Raw genomic sequence first — 22,600 nt, forward strand, 5'->3', positions numbered from 1 at the left:
GATCGTGGTTTTGAGTCCCACTGATACTAGGTATGAGATAGCAAACATTTGTTATCGCTAGATTGTGTCAACTGATTATACCGAGAGCACATACATGTACAGAGAGCACCGAATAAACATGAAGCTTGAATTGAGAGAAATAGGTTAAAAGGCATCCAACTAAGAAGAAACAAAGACATTGGCGCCATTTCACGGAAATTTGGGAGGGGGTAAAATATATTTTTTAAATATATACAGGGGGTAGTCAGTTTTTATTTATTTTTTTCAGTTGAAATACCAAAAAAGGCCCTCTTTCAATAAAAATTCCACCATGAAAGTTTTTTTTTTAATCTAGGGAGGTAAAAAATGTTAGGGTGGGCACATGTTCGCGGTTCCCATCCATTGAATTGACGCCACTGAAAAGAAAGAAGTATGAAATATAAGAGCCCCTCAAAAACCAAATTCATTGACTCCAATTTTTCATGTTTCCGTATTTTGAAGTCAAAGCACTTGATTAACTCCTGACTTAGTAGCATTTTAATGCCACTTTCTAAGTCAAGCCAGTCTTTCAATGAAATGCATTACATTTTACTTAAAAAATCAAGAAAGAGCTTAGATTTTGGTTTAAAAAGCAATGTTTCTCAGGCTTGAATTTTTACGTGGAAGTTATCTAAACATACAGATCAAGAGCTTAAAATGAAAAAAGCCGCAATATAAGATTTATTTTTGGAAAGTGGCTAATGCCCAAATAGGTCTCATTCGAGCTTAAGGATAAAAATGAACACAGCCGTAAAAAATTTTTTACTGTTTTAAAAAGTAGATTTGAGAGAAAGTGTCAAACTTTAGCGTAAAGAGCGAGGCGTTGAGGAGGGAGCAGCCCCTTTCATATACGAAGTAATTACTGTTCGTTTTAAGTTTTAATGTCGCTCCTTACTTTCAGTTAAATCCTGTGTCACATCCTTCACATGATCTTTCAGCTCTCATCATTTATCAAAAAGATATCAATATTTAAACTGGCTACAATGCTCAGAGTCTAGTTTTGAAGACAGACTTATTAGGTTCTAGAGAAAAAGGAATATTTTGTTGCTAAATATAACTATTTTGGTCTCTTTTATGTTCAATAAAAATTGTTGATTCTTTTACATTCCTTTTAATATTAAAAAAAATTCTAGTGCTTACTCCAACTCGGCCTTAAGTACCCCATCATCAGCAAATAGAGGCAAAGACAAATTGAAACTTCCAAAGCAAATATAGGGTAGATCAGCCTCTTAAAAGATATCTTGCATGTCATTGGTGCATAATTTAATAGCTTTGAAAAAATCATTGCTTAGACATGAAAAAATACTTCTTAAATATATTTTAGCATTAATTATTATGTCAATTAAGATAAAGGCTAAATTACATTTTTCTTGATTTCCTCATCTCACAGCTGACTCGAATCAGAATTGTGCAATGATTGTTAAATCCCATAGTTGCAAACGGATACAATTTTGTTCAACCTCGTCTATGCTATGCCTCTATTGAATTAAAATCCTGTGGGTATCAGGCAGGAGCTACTAATGGTATTTATTTAATATTAACTGTAATATGTACATTAATTATTATTACAAGATTTTTTCGGTTTAAACACTTTTAAAACCGTTGATTTAGCTTCGCTACTTGAAAAAGAAATTTACTTTCATCGCTTTTTTATATACATTAAATCAATTCCTTCTTCTTTTTTGATAATTATGAGACGCTTTTATAATTTATGATAATTATGCTTTTGATAATTATGAGAATCTTGGATCAAACCCAGGCCTAGTGCGGTCAAGCAAATATCAATCAACACTACCACCACTAGCTTGAATTCATTCAAATTGCATATGTATAGGGTTTTGATTGCTAAATAAAAAATTTAAAAGATCCAGTGAAAAAGCTCAAAGCAATTTATGTATTTTCTATTATAGTGCAAACGAAACTGATATTTTGGGGATTTGACGGAGGCGGCAGAAAATTTTTATTCATTTTATTGTATGCAAAAATCTGTCCCTCCTAACGCCCAATCCACTCTGTAACAACAATTATGGATCTGAGCCAAATTACGCACAATTTCTGTGTCAATTTTGCAGAGGCGCCATTTGGGGGGGGGGCATTGTCCACCCCAGATTTTCCAGGGGGCCCAAGCTTCCACCACAAAGGGCCCTTTTCCAGCCATAATTATCCATTATGTCCAACATAATCCATCATGTTCAAATGATTTGAACTAACAGCACGCCTATTAGCCAAAGAGCGTAATTACCTGACAACCCTTGGGGTAATTACCCTATTTGCTATTAATCATTGTAAACTTTGAAAACATAATAAAAGTCTCAAGTTCTGTCAAATGCCCCATGCCCACCCCAAGATTTGGCCCAAATGGCGCCTCTGCAATTTCGTATCCCATGCTTAATTTCCTGGGCTGGGCTATATTCAATGTAATTTTTACGCTGACCACAAGCAAAGTAAAATTTACAACATAATTACTTGGAATATATAAGAGACAGAAGATGGATTAGCGATTTTCTGTGGGTATTATGAATCTATAGATTCAGCTCGTCTTCAATATTATGCCAATTGTTGTGCTCCGAAGACTTTTTCATAAAGCTTCGAGACAGTATTTTTTTGAAAAGCTTTTCAGATTTGCTAAACAACCTCTTTTTTTTACCTAGATGGTGTATATTTCGCAATAATTTTGAAAAATTAACAAGTTGAATTTTTTTGTGATGTTACATACGGCGGATTGGGTTCAGCTTGAAAGAAGGCATTTTTATAGGTTTTGATATTGCTATAATACATAATCACGAGGAAAAGTTAAATTATTATAATTTAAAGTAAAAACCCAATGAAGGATAACATACAGAATAGGTGGTCTGCAATGGGAATGTCCTTTCCTGGTAAAAAAAAAGCAATAGAGAAATCATAGGGTTAGATTTGCAAGGTAATTATCTTTAGCTTTAGAAATGACCTTGGAATCAGACAATTTAAGACTAACTTAAGGGGCTTGTGGTCTGGTTTGACACAGAATATCCATCCATAAAGGTACTGGTACCTTTATGGATGGTACCCCCTTCCAGGGGGCTCACACTCATATGCTATAGCATACATCTCCTTTTCTGTTTGTGAGTAATTTTGTTCTATATCATTCAGTGATCTTGAGGCAAAGACAATTGTGTTTCCTTTTTGGAGAAGAATTACTCCCAGGCCCAACTTTGAGGTTCATACCTGTATTTCCACTTTTTTGTTTTCTGGATCAAAACATCACAATGACTGGCGAGTTTTTGATGTGTCAAGGACCTTCTGAAGTTCATATTTGTTTTCTGAGTTTCCTCAGTGGGTGATTTGCAGCTGATGAGTTAATGTGTTATGGGGGAAGGGTTTCTTTGGAAGAGGAGTTTAGGGATGTACAAATCTAATCATGAGAGCAGGGTAGCTAAGGGATAAAGACTAGGAGGGCCCTACAAACAAATCCCTATAACCATGGAGACAGAATCATCACTGTGATGTTCAGGTCTCCTGAGATGTGCAGATTCCCCTGGGAACAATCCAACAGACAAGAGGAACTGTACCTGATACCTTGACTCATAGACAAAGACAATTATTGACAATAACTTTATTTTCTTACTTCATATACAACTTCAGATAATATGACTTCAATATGTGTTAGCTGTGTATTGTGCATCAACAACAGAACTTTACTGAATACTCTCCTAGCTTCCAGGGCTGCTTTATATATCCAGAATCAATCCAGATTTCTAAATTGAGCACTGGGTAGATTGACCTCAGAAATGTTGCAATACAACTGTTCTTTTTATTATCCAACATATGGTCTAACCTCCTCACAAAAGATTTATTTTTATAACAAGGATTTTCACCTCTAGTTTGTTGACCAAACCAGTAATAGAAATCTGGTTTCTAATTGGCTTATTCAAAAGTTACATTTTTGAACCCAATTTGATAGTTTAAAAAGTTTCATTTTTTGCTTGCTGTAAAACTTGTGCCAAAAGCATGAATCCTATGAAATGATGAATTTTAACTTTAAAATCTTTAGACGTTTAAAAGATTCTTATTTTAAAACTTTCTAAAGTGAACAAATGAGGGATTTGGTTCTGAGTTCTGTAGGGGAGAGGGGGGTTGTATGTCACAAATGATGTATCTTAACAGTTAATTCATCATGCCAAGTAATATCTGGAGCTTGTCTTTTTTTGTTAGGGCTCTCATTTGTTTTGCTACCTTTTCAGGATCAGGATGCATGCCATTGTCTGAGATGGTGTGCCCAGAGTATGGTATGCTAGTTCACCTGAATACACTTTTATATTTGTTCAGACATACAAGCTTCTTTCTAGTTCTCTGAAGTACTGCTTGTTTTTTCTCTTCATACTCTTCAAGGGTTTTGCCTGAAATGATAATTTTATCAACAGTGATGCAGTAACCAGTGAGGTAAATGCTAAGAATGCTTCCTCCATTCTGCATTGGAATTTGTTCTGGGCAAAGATCAATCCAAATAGCTCCTCTTAAGCTTGTAGTGCTCAAATGGCATATTGAATATTGTTAAATCAGCTGGCACGTTGGATTGTACCAGTGACTAATAGGCTTGGTGTGTATTTAATTGGAAGAAATACTTTGCACCTGATTGTCTTAGAATGGCCTCTTCAGATTATGGCATAGGGTAATGTGTTCTCTTTATTGATTTATTCAGGTCATGGGTGTCAATGCAGACTCTGAGTAACTTGTCTGGCTTTTCTACTGCAATGAGTGTATTGACCCAGTCAGTTGGATAGTCACCTTCTTTATGACCTATGCTTTCCATTGATCCAAGTCTTCTCTGAATTGTTGTTTGAGAAAAATGAAGTTCTGTCTAGCTGTAAATGCTTTTGGTTGAGTATCTTTTTTTGGGTGATTTTGCACTCCTTCCAGTCATTCATATTCTGATTGCAGCAATGATGGATTGATTTCTTTTATTTCAAGGATAAGGTTGATAAGATTCAATTGTTTGTTTGTTTTAAGTCCTGGGATTGGAGATAAGCATCTTTCATAACAAAGAAACATTCAGACTTGGTACTTTCATTGCAGTGGGAGCAGATCAGACTGCATTTGTCTGTAGCTAAAATTCTCTGCCCACAGAAGCTCATGAGGATTTGGGCTGTGGGGCACCACTCTTGGATTGGTTTGAGGCAGGATGGGCAGGATATTGGCTTGAGCCCCAGTATCAGCTTTAAATTCAATCTACTGCTGATTATTGATAATTACCTTTATGAATGGCCATTTGCTTGATCAAACTGCGTTTACAGTATCAATAAGAAGTTCATATTGTGAAGGGTCTGAATATTGGGACTGGTTGATTTTGTCAACAGCTATCTCGAAAGGGTTGAAATAGCCTCTAAGTTTCACTATGAGGCTTCTATATTATCTTATTGTCTTTAAAGTTGAATGTGCTAATTGGCCAGGTTTTGAAAAAGAAGCAAACATGCTTCTTTTTTATTAGGACTTGTCCTGTCCATTTTAAGGTATGGTAGTTTAATTTTGAATACTTCTGATACCATGTAAGCAATTCAAGATTTATAACCCATGTTTACAGCACCTAGAAAAGATAGTAAGATTATTACATAATTTTTTTTTGTCAGAATTCAGACAGATATATACCTGTCATATATACAATCTTCTAAGCCCTAGAAATCAGAAAAGAGCTGATATAGTGCCTTGGCAATACCTTCCTGGGATGTATTTGGGTCTATAGATTCCTTCTTAGAAGCATTACTCACCTAACTTGATCTCTTTTAAGGATAACAAGAGCCCACTAAACTTGAATTTTACCAAAATAGGTACAAGAGATTATTTCAGAAAACACAATTAGGAACTTTTGTGTATAGCCCAGGGCTTTTAACTTATAAATTGTCTTAAATCAACCTTAATTCAAGGTTTTATGAATGGCTAATTAGCTTGCAACAAGCTATGGTAGTAGTGCAATGGTTGCCATCAGAAAAAAAAACACTGTAAATTGTGATGTGAGATGCACTTGTTGTGCAAGTTGCAATTTAAGGTAATTCAAGGTAAAAAATTCCTAAAAGTAATTTCTCTTCACTTTGATTCTATCCCCCTAAATGTACAAATACATAGCCTAAAGTATATATTTCCATGAATTTCCCATTGAGTGATGTTCTTCAATAATTCTTGTATAATTTTTATTCTCAAAATAATTCAAATAATTTTCAGAATTTTATTGTATTTCCTTCTGATTGAGGGCAACCACTGCACTAATCAACATTGCCAATTATCAACAGGAGCCCCATCCCCCCTTTTCCCGACTGTTTCCCCGTCTGAGATTGAAAGAAGAATTGATAAACTAAGAAAGACAAGTGTTTGTCCTTTGGATATCCCGTTTCCCCTTATTAGAGCCTTCGGTGACTTCCTGTCTAAGCCCTTGTCTGTCCTGTTTAACGAAATTACTAAGTCTGGGCAAATTCCAACAATTTGGAAACAGGGTTTTATTACCCCTTTGAAAAAGAAAAATGGAAAGCCTGGCTTTGATGGTGTTCGGCCTATTACGCTTACTCCTATTTTTTCAAAATTGTATGAAGGATTCCTTGCAGATTTGCTAAAGGAAAAAATCCTACCTCTTACTGACCTGAAACAATTTGGAAACCTAAAATCAACTTGTACTTCCCACTACCTCGTTTCTCTTATTGACCACATCGGGAAAATCCTCGAAAAACCTAATTCCTGGCTAAACTTAATTTCTATTGACCTTCAGAAAGCCTTTGACCTTGTTAACCACAATATTTTAATTGAGAAACTAGAAAGCGAGTTCAATATCGATCCCTTATTGGTAAAATTGGTTGCCTCATTTTTAACAAATAGATCACAGGTGGTTAAATACCAGAACCATTACTCAAATCCTCTCCCTATCTACAATGGCATACCCCAAGGAACTCTCCTAGGCCCCCTCCTTTTTTCAGTCATGGTTAACAGCCTTGCGAAGGAAGTTCCTGACCGTTGGAAATTTGTTGATGACCTAACGATTGTTGAAAGTTGCTTCAGAAATTTAATAAGCGACCCTATGAGTATTCTCAATGAAATTGGAAGTGAGGCTTTGGACCTAGATATGACCGTAAACCCCTCTAAGTCCATGATAATGCCGATTTGTTTCCTCAAATCCTCGCCCTGTTTTCTTAATCCTATCCCTCCTGAAATTTATGCATCCTCGGTTAAATTACTTGGAGTCACAATTTCGTCAAATTTAAAGTGGGATATCCACGTTAAAGATATCATCCATAAAGCTAATGCGTCTATCGCCCTCCTTAAGCTCCTAAATAAATATAGCGTCCCCCCTTCTCACTCCTTAAGGTTGTACACGTCGTTTGTCCGTCCGCATCTTGAATATGCTTGTCCAGTTTGGCACCCTGGCATCTCCCGTGAAGAATCAGACAAAATTGAGTCAATACAAAAAAGAGCCTTGCGAATAATTTTCAAAGAAGGCAAGGTGCCTTACTCTCTGCTCCTAAAAAAAGCTAGTTTGGAAACCCTTGAGCGAAGGAGGTCGTCGTTGTGCCTCCGTTTTTCAAAAAATGCAATAACGAACCCTGGGACGGTAAGTATTTTCCCCAAACGTCACTCACCATCCAGATTACGACAGCCTCGAGCTGTTTCTGAGCCCATCCCAGTTTTGTCCCCCATTCGTTGCATTACCTCCAGATATAAAAAACCTTTGTCCCCTTCATCACAGAAAAAATAAATAAAATAGCCAACTAGTTTCGCTTCCCCCCGTTTTTTTTTCTCTTTCATGTGAGGTGCTTTAGGTTGTTGTTCGTTTGATTCGTTTGTTCCCACCGATTGTTTATATGTTCTCTTTTAAACCTTTTCAACGCTAATTTTATCTCACTCTTTTAGTTTTGTTTTACGACTTACCTTTTCAACTTTCTGACATATTGCCGTTTAATTTTTTCTTTTTTTTGACAAATGAATGGCTTTGCCTTTCTGATTTAGTTGTTTTTGACATTGTTTAACCAGTTTTTAGTTGTTGTGCTATTTTTATGATGTGTTTTTATTTTTACGGTTTTATGACTCTGGAATGCGAATTCCGGAATGCGTCCCTCGGGGCTTGTGATAGTTATTTTTTGAAATTAAATATCTTATCTTATCTAAGAACATTAATCCCTCACATAGTTGAAATTTTAAAGTAATACCCCCCCCCCCCTTTTTTTTTTTTTTTCTCACTCCACTCTTATCTTATAGTTTGAGTGTTTATTTTGCAATTACAAACTTTGTAATTCTTGCTAGCTACATTTTTGTTTAAATTTGTTTTCCCTGTTTTAACTTTATGAGTTTTTATCATTTGACTTTTTATTGATTGCAATTTATGATGTTGTACTGACGCTGAAGTGCGAATTCGGCCCTTTTGGGCTTGTGATAGTCGCTTTGTTGAAATAAATATTATCTTATCTTATCTCACTAGTACTCAAGCTATCAATAACAAACGAAAGCCAAGCAAAAAGCCTAAAATAAGTTTTCTTTGTGCCTTTTTGGTTTCCAGAATGTGCCTAGCTGTAAGCTTAAATAAAGCCATAAAGCAAGCTTGTAAAATAAGTAAGTGGCAAGGCAAATCCTTGGTTTGCCTTTTTATCAGCCAGCAGGCTGATATTATTTTTGCTCCATTCCTTACGTCTTCTAAACTACCATGTACATGTTATCTTGCAGAGACTAAATTATTTTCAAACCAATCGTTTAGATAAGAATTGATGGTAAGAAATCAATTCAGCTCAAATTGCCTTTGCTTAAGTTAAAAAGTTATTTTATGGATCTCTTGCATTTATGTTCAGATTTCCATCAGTGTTTATCACCATTCCTTGTTTTAAATGGTCTTGAAATCTTGCAATCTGCATGAAGTGTTTCAATTAATAGTAAAAGTTGGATATGGAAGACTCTATTGGGAGAAAGTTAGTCTACCTGCTCACCAGTCAGTTTCTGACTCTGTACTATCAAAATCAAATTCCTTAATCACATCCTTTTGGCTGGTTCCAACCAAAATTGACAAGATATGCAGATTTCAGCTACTATATGCTGTGCAAAAATTGTGGATGCCTTGAATCTTGCTGAGGGTGCTGTTGTGTCTAAGGCAAGAATTTGAATTGAAACCAAGGTTCCTAAATGGAATCAAAATATGTAGCCTGTTGAAGCCAGATGTTTCTCTAAATTTTGATTTGAATTGTACTGTAAAAATGGGAAGCCAAGGTCTTATCCCTTTTGTGTGCTTGCTATGCAAAAATTTGCCAAGTTCCTTCAAAAGCGTTTAAACTGTAGTATAGAAGAATTCCATGCTTGCTTAGAAAATAACCCCAGCAAGGTTTGGAATATTGTATAATCAAAAAATATTATATAATAAATCATCTGATAACCTTTTGCTTTTTAGTCCCTCTGAAGGAGACTTGATTGAATATCTATCTTCTGAGTTCTTACCTCCCCCCCCCACCTGCAAGTTGATACTATATATGAATCTGAATTTGATATAAAAAGAATCTGTCAAAAGTTTGTGTCTTGAAGTTTCCTTGGCAAAAGCTCATCAATAGGCCTACGGATTCATTGTTGTAATATATTTGATGGAACATTTAACTTTATTTTTACAAACAATATTTGCTACTAGTCTAGTGCCAGATTGTTTTAGTGTTGGGCTTATTAACCCTGTTTTCAAGTTAGGCAAAGATCCCTTGCTGTGGTATTCCCACCAACCAATTAACGTTGCTTTAGTATTATGTAAGATTTCTAAATTGCTTGTTGTGGACAAAATTACTTGGTTTGTTATGCACATGATAATCAATTTGGTTTAAGAAGAATAAAAGCAAAGAACATATGTACCATCTAGTATGCAATATTTTACTTGAGTCAACTGTATTAAGTTTATAAAAACAACTCTTTTCAACTGAAAGTAAGGAGCAACATTAAAAATTAAAATGAACAGAAATTATCCTCTAATGAAGGGTTGTCCCATCCTCAATACCTCCCTCTTCACACATAGATTGTTTAGTACTTAAAATTCTTCTTGTTCTAACTAATGGCACTTCTGCTTCAGGAGTTGTTCTTAAACAATTGGGACAAAAAGTCAAACTTTACTATGAAGTTCAAGGTATTGAGGAGGGGGAAGTCTCCCTCAAATTTGGAATAATTTCTGGTCTTGGAGAGTATCACTCACAGAAACTCCCCTCCCACACAGAAAAATCTCCCAGACAATTCCAACCCGACTGAAAATTTCCACTTTAACATCTCCATGTGTAAAATTCAGTCGCCAAAGAGAAAGTAAGACAAATAAAAAGAATTTCGTGTAAGAACTCTGTTAAGTTCCCTCCATGTAAAATTTCTCTTGGGAAGTTCATCCCTGGAATATTCCCATTCCCACAGAAATTTTTTCCCAGGGAAATTCCCCTCCACAGAAAACTCCCTGCTCCACTGAAAAATGTCCTTATAGTTCCCAATAACAATGACTATATGTAGGCACCAGGCAAATTTCATAATTCAAAGCCCTTTTCTCCTGGGGCTGTGAGGGTCATGTTATCCACAGAGGCATAGCTATTGAACCTTTTAACTATGCTGAACAAAATGGCTATCTCGATCATGCGGCGTTAGGTAAAAAAGCGGGATGGGAGGGGGCAAGTTGCCTTCCAATTTTTTAGTCAGCTAAAAAGGGAAATAGAGCTTTTAATTTACAAACAAATGAGCCCTCTCCTGATCTTCTTGCACTGTTGGTTTCGTACAGTCACACCTAAGAAAAAAACAACCCCTAATCCATGATCGTCTTTCTAGCAAAACATACAAAATTCCTAATTTTTTAGGTAGTAGCTTGAAACCTCTAAAGTAGGGTTCTCTGAAATACTGAATATGACAGTGCGATTTTCATTAATATTTCTTGAACCTGTGTGGGTATTTCCTCCCTTTTTCGAAAATCAGGCAAACTTTTTCTGGCTTATTACTTTTGATGGGTAACATTCAACTTTATGGATTTTATATATTTCAAATCAGAGGCAATGCTATGGCGTTGTCTATAGTAAAGGCCATCTGGGTCCAACAGTTTTAGTTTTTTTTTGTTTTTTTTTCTCAGGGCACTTCATATGGAAGGGGTCGTCTTATTAACTGCAAAGGGGGCTCAGTTGATTGAAAATCGAGAGTCCTAAAGCCCTTTTTAAGAGTCAAAAGTGATGAGAGGGCTACTAGCCCCCGCCCATGTCCTCCCCCCAAATACATCCGATAAAAATTTTGAGATAGAAATTTTGTTAAAAATAGTTCAGATAAAAGAACAAAAGCTCCGGGGTCAACACAACTCCCAGGGTCCAGAGGAAGGCGTTGTAAGTTTTGTCCTGGCGGCATATGTGGTTCTTATTGAAGGAATGCTCATATAAACTTCAGAGAAGGCTCAGTTGATTTGAAATTAAAGGTCGTAGCTCCCTTTTTTATAGTCAAAAGAAATCGAAGGGCAACTAGCCCCCCCCCCACACCCTTTTCCCCCCACACACATCCAGAAAATATTTTGAGATAGTCATATTGCTAAAAATTCTTCAAACATCTGATAATAAAAAATCCGGGTCGACACAAACCCCCAGGGCCCGGAGGTAGGCTTTGTAAGCAATGCCCTGGGGGTATATTTGGTCCTTTATAAGGAATGCTCGTATAAACTTCAGAGAGGGCTCATTTGGTTGGAAATTGAAATTTCTAATTCACCTTTAAATAGTCAAAGGGATCGAAATGCTCTTTTTCCTCAATCCCATCTGATAAAAATTTTGAGATAGCCATTTTGTTAAAAATAGTCCTAACATCAAGTAGTAAAAATTCCGGGGTTGAAACGAACCTCCAGAGCCCTAGGGCAAGTGTTTTAAGTTATGTCCCAGGGGCATATAAGATTTTTATGTAAGGAGAGGTCGAATAAACTTAAGAGGTAGCTCATTTGATTGAAAATTGAGTTACCTTTTCAGAGTCAAAAATGATTGGAGGGCATCTACCCTTCCCCCTCCTACACCCTCTTTTCCTTAAATTTATCCGATGAATTTGAGATAGCCATTTTCTTTAACAAAAACTTCGGGGTTAACATACCCCCCCAGAGCGTGGAGGAACTAAGGATTGTACCTTGTGCCTCGGGGGTATATGAGGTTTTATTGAAGATTTGGTCGTATAAACTTCGGAGGGGACTCAAATGATTAGAAGTTGAAAGTTCTAGTTCCCTTTTTAAGAGTCAAAAGTGATCAGATGGCAACTATCCCCCCTCCCCATCAACCCTCGTTTCCCCAAATGTATTCGATCGAACTATTTATGTAGCCATTTTGTTCGAAATTGACCAAAAATCATATTCTTATGGTAGAGGTATACTTCGGAGGGGACTTAAATGACAGGAAATTTAAAGTTCTGCAAAATTAATATGATGGCAACTAGCCCCCTCCCCACCAACCGTCTTTTCTTAAATGCGTCTGATCAAAATTTTGGTATTTCAATTTTTTCCAAATAGTCTAAAGCTCCTATAATAAAAATTCTGGGGTTTACACAGCCCCCCCCCAGAACCCGGGGATATATGAAGTTTTTATGGAAGGAATGATTGTATAACTTCATCGGGGGCTCATTCCATTGGAAATTAAAGTTCTAGTTCCCTTTTTAAGGGTCAAAAGGGACCAGAGGCAACTAGGCCTCCTGCCTTATTTACTTCAAATCCATTCGACCGAATTTTTGAAATAGCCACTTTGTTAAAATAAGTCAAAAGATAGATTAAAAAAAAACCACCAGGATCAACACAAACTCCTGAGCCTCGGGGCAAGTGTTGTACGTTATGTCCAGAGGACATATAAGGTTCTTATGTTCTTATTGAACTATGAAAATAGTTCAAAAATCAGATAAGTCAAACCCCACCCCCACGCAAAAAACTTATGAGAAATATTTTATTCCAAAACTTAAGCAAGCTGACCCATGGCCTTCTCTGCTTGGTCCGACCCCCCCCCCCCAAAAAAAAAAACAACTTGTTAACGAAATTTTTTATTCCAAAAGCAATAGCAACCAATCCTTGGTTCTCCTTGGCCCCCCCCCCACCAAAAAACAACTTATTAACAATATTTTATTCCAAGACTTACGGAAGCTGACCCCTTGTCCCCCATGTCCCTATATCCCTCGCTCCCAAAAAATTGTCAATGATAAATAGTGGGAACTGATCCCTGACCTTCCCCTCCATGGCCTGACCCCCAATAAAAGACTATTATTCCAAAAATCATGGGAGCTGACACATTGCCGTCCCTCCATGTCCCCCAACCAAAAAAACGATATTAAATTCTAATAATCATGGGAATTCAGTATAATTTTGTTAGCTCTTTACAAAACTTCGTCGCTACAAACAAGAGTATGGCTACTGCCCGTTTCCCTAATCGTAAAATAATAAGGCCTTTTGTGTATTTGGCACTTTACTAAAACGAATTATATTACAAATATTCTCTATTGTATTTATTACAACATTGAAAATAAAATGAAAATTCAAGTGAAACTAGACCAGGATTTACAAATTGGCCCACGGCTTCCACTATTCCCGAAGCTTTCAGGATTTCCCCGAAAATCGTGCAAAAACGGAGCAGCAAAAACGCTTGGGCCTAGAAACGTCAAAGTTCTAAATTTGGTCCTGGGTGAAGCAAAATTTTGAGCTCGTCAGCTTTCACCAATTAATATCAATGTATATCAAATATTCAGTTTAATTTTATTAGTTCTTGCCAAAACTGTTAATTTATTTTGAAATAAAAATTATTTTGAAATAGGGAATTTTGAAAAACTTGAAAGTCTGGCAATCAAAAACAATGGAAATTAATTAAAAAGAAAAAAACTTTACGAAAAAGAAGTTTTCTAAAGAAAAGTGAAGGCCATATTAAACTTAAGATTAAACCATATTAAAATTAAGAATTCGAAACCTACAATAACTCACACTCAAAAAGACCAGAAATTACTATTAAAGAATAAATGAAACCCAAAACGAGCAGACATTAAACAAACAATCCTAGCAAAAAAAACATACAACAGGTACTAATATAAATGAATAAATAATTCTTTAAACGAGTAAAGCTTAAGTTGAATATGCATATCAAGCTTAAAACGAACAAAAACATTTTGCTATTGAAGTATAAATGAAACCCAAAACGAAGGGAAATCAAACAAATAATCATAGAGAACAAACATAAAATAGGTGCTAATATAGATGAGTAAATAAATCTTAGCACTAGTGAAACTTAAATTGAATATGGAAATCAAGTGTGAAACGAACAAAAATCTCTACAAACAAGAGTTTGGGTTATGTCTCCTTCTCTCACTGTAAAAGTCTAAAACATACTGCACCATTGGCACTTCGCTGAAAACGAACTATATTGCAAATATTTTCTTTTGTACTTATTACAACATTAAAATAAACATAAAAATCACAGTAAAATTAAATTTTGAACTGATGAGTTTTCGGCATATATATATATATATATATATATATATATATATATATATATATATATATATATATATATATATATATATATATATATATATATATATATATATATATATATATATATATTCATTTTAATTTCATTTGTTCTTTCCAAGACTGTTCAATACAAATATAGCTTCACTACAAACAAGAGTTTGGATACTGTCCCCTTCCCAACTCTGAAAGTCTAAAGCCTACTACTTCATTGGTGCTTCACTGAAAACGAATTATAGCATTATTGATTATTGTAGCATTGAGAACGAAAATAAAATTACAGTGAAATAAAGTCTTGAACTGATGATCTTTCAACAGTTAATAGTATTATGTATCAAATATTCAGTTTGTACTTTGAATTTCATTTGTACTTTCCAAGGCTGTTCAAAACATATATAGTTTTCTGTAAAGCGCCAATGAAGCAGTAGGTTTTAGATTTTAACAGTGAGAGAAGGAGGCGATACCCAGACTCTTGTTTATATTGATTTTTGTTTATTTCAAGCTTGATTTCGATGTTCAATTTAAGCTTCACTCGTTTTAAGATTTATTTACTTATTCATATAAGTACCTATTGCGTGTTTATCTACTATGTTTGTTTATTTAATCTCTGTCTGTTTTGGGTTTCATTTATCCTTCAGTAGTAAAATATTTTTGTTTGTTTTAAGCTTGATTTGCATATCGAACTTAAGCTTTATTGGTTTTAAGATTTGTTTATTCATTTATATTAGTATCTGTTGTATGTTTTTATGGCACTTGGTATTAACCGAGTGCAATAGCGATCGCAATTTCTGTCGGTCTGTCGATCTGTCTGTCGGTCTGTCCTGGTTTTGCTAGTTCAGGCACTTCCGGGTAAGCTAGGACGATGAAATTTGGCGGGCCTATGAGGGACCGGATCAGATTAATTGGGAATAGCCATTTTCCCGGTTTGACCATCTAGGAGGGGGGAGTGGTGGCCCGGTTAATTTGGAAAAATAGAAAAAATGAAGTATTTTTAACTTACGAACGGGTTATGGGATCTTAATGAAATTTTATGTTTGGAAGGATATCTTGTCTCAGAGCCTTTGTTTTAAATCCCGACCAGATCCGGTGACATTGGGAGGAGCTGGAGGGGGGACCTAAAATCTTGGAAAACGCTTAGAGTGGAGGGATCGGGGTGAAACTCGGTAGGAAAAATAAACAGAAGTCCTAGATACGTTATTGACATAACTGGAACGGACCTGCTCTGTTTGGGGGAGTTTGGGGGGGGCTAGTTATGAAAAATTAGAAAAAATGAGGTAATTTTAACTTACAAAGGAGTGATCGGATCTTAATGAAATTTGAAGTTTAGAAGGATATCGTGTCTCAGGGCTCTTATTTTAAATCCCAACTAGATCCGGTGACATTGGGGGGAATTGAGGGGGGAACCTAAAATCTTGGAAAACGCTTAGAGTGGAGGGATCGGGATGAAACTTGGTGAGAAAAATAAGCACCAGTTCTAGATACGTGATTGACATAACTGGAACGGATCCGCTCTCTTTGGGGGAGTTGGGGGGGAGGTTAATTCTGAAAAATTAGAAAAATGAGGTATTTTTAACTTACGAAGGAGTGATCAGATCTTAATGAAATTTGATGTTTGGAAGGATATCATGTCTCAGAGCTCTTATTTTAAATCTTGACCGGATCTGGTGAAGGGGAAGTTAGGGGGGGGGAACATAAAATCTTGGAAAATGCTTAGAGTGGAGGGATCGGGATGAAACTTGGTGGGAAAAACAAGCACAAGTCCTAGATACGGGATTGACATAACAGGAACGGATCTGCTCTCTTTGGGGGAGTCGGGGGGGGGGTTGATTCTAAAAATTAGAAAAAATTCGGTATTTTTAACTTAAGAATCTTAATGATCGTATCTTAATGAAATTTCATATTTAGAAGGACCTCGAAACTCTGATCTGTTATTTTAAATCCTGAGCGGATCCAGTGTCATTAGGGGGGGAAACGCTTAAAGCGGAGAGATCAGGATGAAACTCGGTGGAAAGAATAAGCACAAGTCCAAGATAGGTGACTTACATAACCAGACCGGGTACGCTCTCTTTGATGGAGTTGGGGGGGGGGGTAATTCGAAAAAATTAGAAAAAATGAGGTAGGGCCTATTTGTAACTTACGAACGAGTGATCAGATCTTAATGAAATTTGATATCTAGAAGGATATTGTGATGCAGTGCTCTTATTTTAAATCCGGACCAGATCAGGTGACATTGGGGGGAGCTGGAGGGGGAAACCGGAATTCTTGGAAAACGTGAAAATCGAGGTATCTTACGAATGGGTGATCGGATCTTAATGAAACTTGATATATAGAAGAATATTATTTCTCAGATGCTCCAATTCCAATTTGAATCGGATCCGGGGACATAGACGGTTGGAGGGAGGAAACAGAAATCTTGGAAACCGGAAATCTTCGAAAACGCTTAGAGTGGATAGATAGGGATGAAAATTGATGGGAAGAATAAGCACAAGTTATAGATACGAGATTGACATAATTGGTACGGATCCTTTCTCTTTGGGGGAGCTGGGGGTCTTTAATTTGGAGAAATTAGAAAAATTGAGGTATTTTTAACTTAAGAACGGGTGACCGGATCTTAATGAAATTTGATATTTAGAGGGAACTCATGTCTCAGAGCTCGTATTTCAAATCTTGACCAGATCTGTTGACATTGGGGGTGTTGGAGGGGGAAACCGGAAATATTGGAAAACGCTTATAAATGTCTTAGATACGTAATTGACGTAATCGGGCTGGATCCACTCTTTTAGGGGGAGTTAGGTGGTGGGGTTCAGTGGTTTGGCGAGTTTGGCGCTTCTGGACGTGCTAGGACGATGAAAATTGGTAGGCGTGTCAGATAGCTGCACTTGATAAAGTCGTTTTCCCCGATTCGACCATCTGGGGGCTAAAGGGAGAGGAAAAATTAGAAAAATTGAGGTATTTTCAACATACGAGTGGGTGGTCGGATCTTAATGAATTTTGATATTTAGAAGGACCTCGTGACTCAGAACTCTTATTTTAAATCCCGACCGGCATTCAGCCTCTGATTTACTTTTAAAGCAATCTATTGACTCTTAGAATTTTGCTAAAGCTCATACAATATGAGCTCTTGGCTCTTGGCTCTTCCGACCTCGTCACAAGTGCCATATGAGCTCTTAGCTCTTGTTTAGGCTATGCTTGTCTATTTAATTTCTGTTCGTTTTGGGTTTCATTTATTATTTAATGGTAACTTCTGTCTTTTTGAGGTTGAGTTATAGTAGGTTTCTGTTTCTCCTGATCTTAAGTTTAAAATGGCCTTAATTTTCTTTAGAAAACTTATTTTTCAAAAATTTACTTTTTAATTAATCAGCATAAAACGCCAATTCTTTGATGTACCTATTATTATCCAAATTCTGATTTTTAGATTTTTGGTTACTATTGGGCCAATTTGCTCCTTACTTATAGTTCATCATCACAAATTGTTTGATTGGTGATATATTGATTGACATTGCTTTTGATATTTCCCAGGCACTTGGTCTTGTGTAAATAGCCAGTTTTTTAGTGTTTACAATCCTGCCTTGATAAGTCTATCGTGGCACCCTTTTGTAATTTGTGTAGAAAATTGGAAGTTAAAGTTCAAATTCCAAACCGGTGCTTCTAGGGTTGAGGGAGCAATTTTTTTTTGCAACACTAGTATAAATTTGGCCATAGTTGAATAAAGCCAATTTTATGTATTTCGGAGCTGATGTGTTAATTTCACTAATGTAGAAGACATATTTAAGTCAATCTTTTTCTACAGTGGAAAGAAATTTTTCAGCCTTTGTGAAATTTTGAATAGATATTGCGGTCTATCATTTAATGAAAGTAAGACTGAGTTTATTTTTTAATCATAAGGTTCATGTCCCTGTTCAAGGTATGAAGTTTGCTGATGCAATTGTCAAACCATCTTCAAGTTGAAGATACTTTGACCTCCCTGCTTGTTTTCACGTGGAACCAACACGTTCTTTATCAATTGATGAATTTTATGATTTTCTGAGTATAGTTTATAAGGCATGATGGATATTTAAATGTTTGAAGGTTCCTCTGGAATCATCACATTGATATCAAGTTGTATTCTTCAGTTGTTATGTCTCACATGCTTGCTGTTCCTCCTTTTTGGCCTGTATTATTGGATACAAATAAATATATACTCCGGTCTTGCTTTACCCCTTGGAGAAGTAGTTCTATGTTGATTAAATACATTATATTAAAGATTCATATCTGATTATACAGGAAAAAATTTAGAAATGTCAGCATAGTCTGGTTCAGAGTTCTGAGTTCCATTCACCAATAAATGCAATTTGGAAACATAATACTCTTATTCCCCCTGAAATGCTTCATTGCCAGGGATAAAAGGTGGGATAACAAAAATACAATATAAGCAACAACGATAAAAAAAGACCAATCACCAAACTACATATAGGCTAAGATTAAAAAAAGACCATACTTGAAGCCTGGGAGTCAAAGCACAGAGACTAAAATATATCATGAAATAAACACTCAGTAGACATCAACTCCACAGAGGAAAAATGAATAAAATAGAATAAAACAAAAAACCATTCTGTTTGATTCTCAACTAAATCATCCTTAAGAATCCTTTTAAAAGTCCGAAAGAAGGGGCATATCTGTACTGTAGAAGGAAGAAAATTCCAAACCTCTTGACAAGCAATGGAGGGATTCCGGAGTTTTTTGAAGAGATTTCAAATTTTATTTTGAAGAGATTTCATTTTATATTGGGTAAACATTAATACTGTAATCTTAGAGTAATCTTAAAGATTTAAAGGATTTCTTTTTTTTTTAACTGATAGTATTTGCTTCTAAAAGGGTAAAATGGAAAAAAGGGTGAAAACTGTCGAAATCAGGTCTGTTTCTTTGCTTATTTTTATAACAGAAACTTTCTTCGTTTCCCTACTTCAAAGAAATACATATGATAATAGAACGAAGAGATATACTTTCCTGGCAGGTTTATTTCTTTCTTTCTTCGTTTCTATGAAAACGCCAAAAATTTTATAAATGGTTAAAAATTTTTGAAAGGACTGTGATCCAAGGATATGAAAAGATTCTTACGCTGGGAGTTTTATTGCATTTGATAAGCTTTTGTTATTCCACATTATTTAATGAATAAGAGTAAGCTATTTTTTACTTATAGGAAGAAAACGCTCTATTCTTCTTTGGCTTGGCAATCAGAATTAAACTTTGAAGATTGTTATGTATCTTCATGCACATTTGGTGGCCCAGTAGCTGTATGGCAAAAATCTGTCCAGTCTCCTTCAAAACAAATAATCCTCATATACTCATGCTCTGGAATTCGAATATCTTCGATTGTTGTGAGTTATTTTCTTTTCAAAGGTTTCAAAAGACGAATATATTAAAACAATCTTCAGTGGAACATCTTAATATTTTCGCATTTTCACCTCTTTTTGAAAAATCTTTAATCCACTCTCCCCCTCCTCTATATTTATAGTTAATGGCTATTGTTATCACAACCGGACTTGAACTCAGGGACACTCCAATGGAGTGGAAGTAGAACAACTTTTGGACCATAAAAACGGCTTAGCCTTCTTTCGCTTGTTTGGGCCTTTGGCCATCGTAATTGGACCTTGCTTAACTTGGGCCAATCCTTATGCCTTATACCCTTGAAGATAGCCTTTACTTCACTCCAGCTGTTGCTTGGGCTTTCACAAATGACATTCGCACTTGAATGACAGACTATTCTGTGATAACAGCGATTAAATATTCATTTCCGGCACCTATCTTGTCTAGCCACTTCGGCCACCATTGCATTTAAAGCTTGGTGTGTCGGTTAACGTAAAAATATAAATTTGAAGATGGAATGCAACAAATTCAAACCTATCTGGAGGTGTGAGGCTGGTTTTGAACATTAAACAATTTTCTTCTTTAATATCGTCGACTCAAGTTAATAATAGATGGAAATTTAGTTTGCCAATGAAGATACCTTTGTTGTGGAAAAGAAATAAAACGCTTTACATATATTTACCAGTTTTTTCGTTGCACATTCGATACTATTTTAGCTTTTAAAGCTGTCATTTGTGTGTCGAAAATTTCTTCTTGCTAGTAGCAACCAAAACTTAAAAAACTACTACTACTGCTGACACCTCACCGCAGTACCAAGCCGCCTGAGCCCAACACAGCTACGCACGCTCCTCCTCCTTCCCAATCTATTCAAAGCCTCCGTCTTTACACCCTCCTAGGAAGCTCCTATTTCCTTAAAATCTTTCTTTATGATATCCTCCCACCCCAGATGAGGACCCGCTTTCCGTTTAGCCCTAGACGGTTGGCCGAAAAGGATTATCTTCGGCAATCTGTCATTCTTAATCCGCAGTACGTGCCCTAGCCATCTCAACCTTTCTTTGATTATAGCTTTGGAAAGCGGGATTGAACCAAATTTTTCGTAGAGCCTACAGTTTCAAGTCACCCGGGTACCCAGAACAATCCGTAGTCAGTTTCTCTGGAAAACATGTAGTAAATCTTCATCCACTTTTCGGAGCGCCCATGCTTCAGAGCCGTATTTGACCACTGTCATCACTGTGTCTTCCAATATTCTAATCTTGGTTTGCAGACATATCTTCCTAGTCTTCTAAACTTCTTTTAAATATGGAAAAACACCCTGAGCCTTGGCTATTCTACTTTTAACATCTTCACTGCTCCCACCGTCTTTACTAGTAATACTGCGTATTCTAAAACCTATTCTAGCTGCCCACCTGACCAATCTTTTCGTTACCCAACGTCACCTTTTCATCCTCACTTATTCCTAGCCTTAGTGACTTAGTCTTCTTAAAATTTTCAAACCTATACTAGCACCCTGAATTCGCAAAACCTGTCAAAGTTCATTCATTTTGCTCACACACTCATCTAGAATGCTTAAATCATCAAGCATAATCTAAGTCGAGGAGAGTTTTTCCTCCCCATTTGATTCCGTGGTCTTCCATTGCCTTTCCTGTGCTCTTTAAAACAAAGTCCATCAAAATGATCCATATAAAGGGGGATAGAACACAATCCTGCTTAACTCCTGATTTAATACAAAACCAGCTGCTAACCTCATTTCCTACCTTAACCGCTGCAGTGTTATTCCCGTACATAGCACTAATCACTTTAATGTATTTGTCTGGTATACCATACAAAGAAAAGACCTTTGCTAAAGCTCTTCTATCAACAGAATCGAACGTTTGCTCATCATCTATAAAACTGAGGACCTAAGGTGTTTGACAAATAAGGCACTTCTCAATTGTTAACCTATGAGTGACAATTTGGTTGACACATCCTCTTCCTTTTGTAAAAATCGCACTGTTCTTCTATTAAAATTTTATCTACAGCATCTCTCAGTCTAAAAAGTATCATATTACTAAGTAATTTGTTGTCTGCAGAGACCAGACTAATGCCTCGATAATTACGGCACTCACTCTTATCACCTTTCTTATACAATAGTTTAATTAACTTAATCTTATACAATAGTTTAATAGTTTAATTAAGACCTTTGCTAAAGCTCTTCTATCAGCAGAATCGAACGCTTACTCATAATCAATAAAACTGAGGACCGAAAGTCTTTGACCACTAAGGCACTTCTCAATTATTAACCTAAGAAGTAAAACTTGGTCGACATATCCTCTTCCTTTTCTAAAAATCGCACTGTTCTTCTCTTTAAACTTTGTATACAGCATCTTTCAGTCTAAAAAGTGTCATATTGCTAAGTAGATGCAAAGTTCTAACAGTTCTGTAGGTGCTAAGTTTGCTACCTACAGAAACCAGACTAATGCCTCGATAATTACGACGCTGCCTTTTATCCCCTTTCTTATACAGTGGTTTAATTAAGGTTTTCCTAAAATCCTTAGGTGCTTTCCCTTTTTCAGAAATCATACTCATAATCTTCAGTAACTTAATTATAACCTCAGAGCCACCGTATTTGAGAAACTCATTTACCACGCTTTCCGCACCTTGAGCCTTATTATTTTTTAATCCTTTTAGTACTGTCGTTTTAGTACTGTTCAACTGTTACTGAAAAGTCTCTCTCAAATTCTTATCCTGGAGTCTACCAACATCATAACTTCCCGGGAGGTAGTTACCTTTCCGAAATTTCATCTTTAA

At 36.1% G+C, this 22,600-nt stretch overlaps 1 protein-coding gene across 1 annotated transcript in view; it reads left to right on the forward strand.

The window, feature by feature from the left end:
• The first annotated feature begins 2,678 nt into the window (after positions 1 to 2,678).
• The window catches only part of LOC136035379 (vacuolar protein sorting-associated protein 16 homolog), a 106,452-nt gene continuing 86,530 nt past the window's right edge, over positions 2,679 to 22,600 (forward strand). Inside the window, exons 1-2 of the mRNA XM_065717144.1 lie at positions 2,679 to 2,773; positions 19,647 to 19,824. Coding sequence (XP_065573216.1) covers positions 2,724 to 2,773; positions 19,647 to 19,824 — 228 coding nt within the window. The 5' untranslated portion in view covers positions 2,679 to 2,723. The remainder of the gene's footprint in view (positions 2,774 to 19,646; positions 19,825 to 22,600) is intronic.

Source organism: Artemia franciscana, chromosome 14, assembly GCF_032884065.1.
Source record: "Artemia franciscana chromosome 14, ASM3288406v1, whole genome shotgun sequence".
In the NCBI taxonomy this organism is placed as follows: domain Eukaryota; kingdom Metazoa; phylum Arthropoda; class Branchiopoda; order Anostraca; family Artemiidae; genus Artemia; species Artemia franciscana.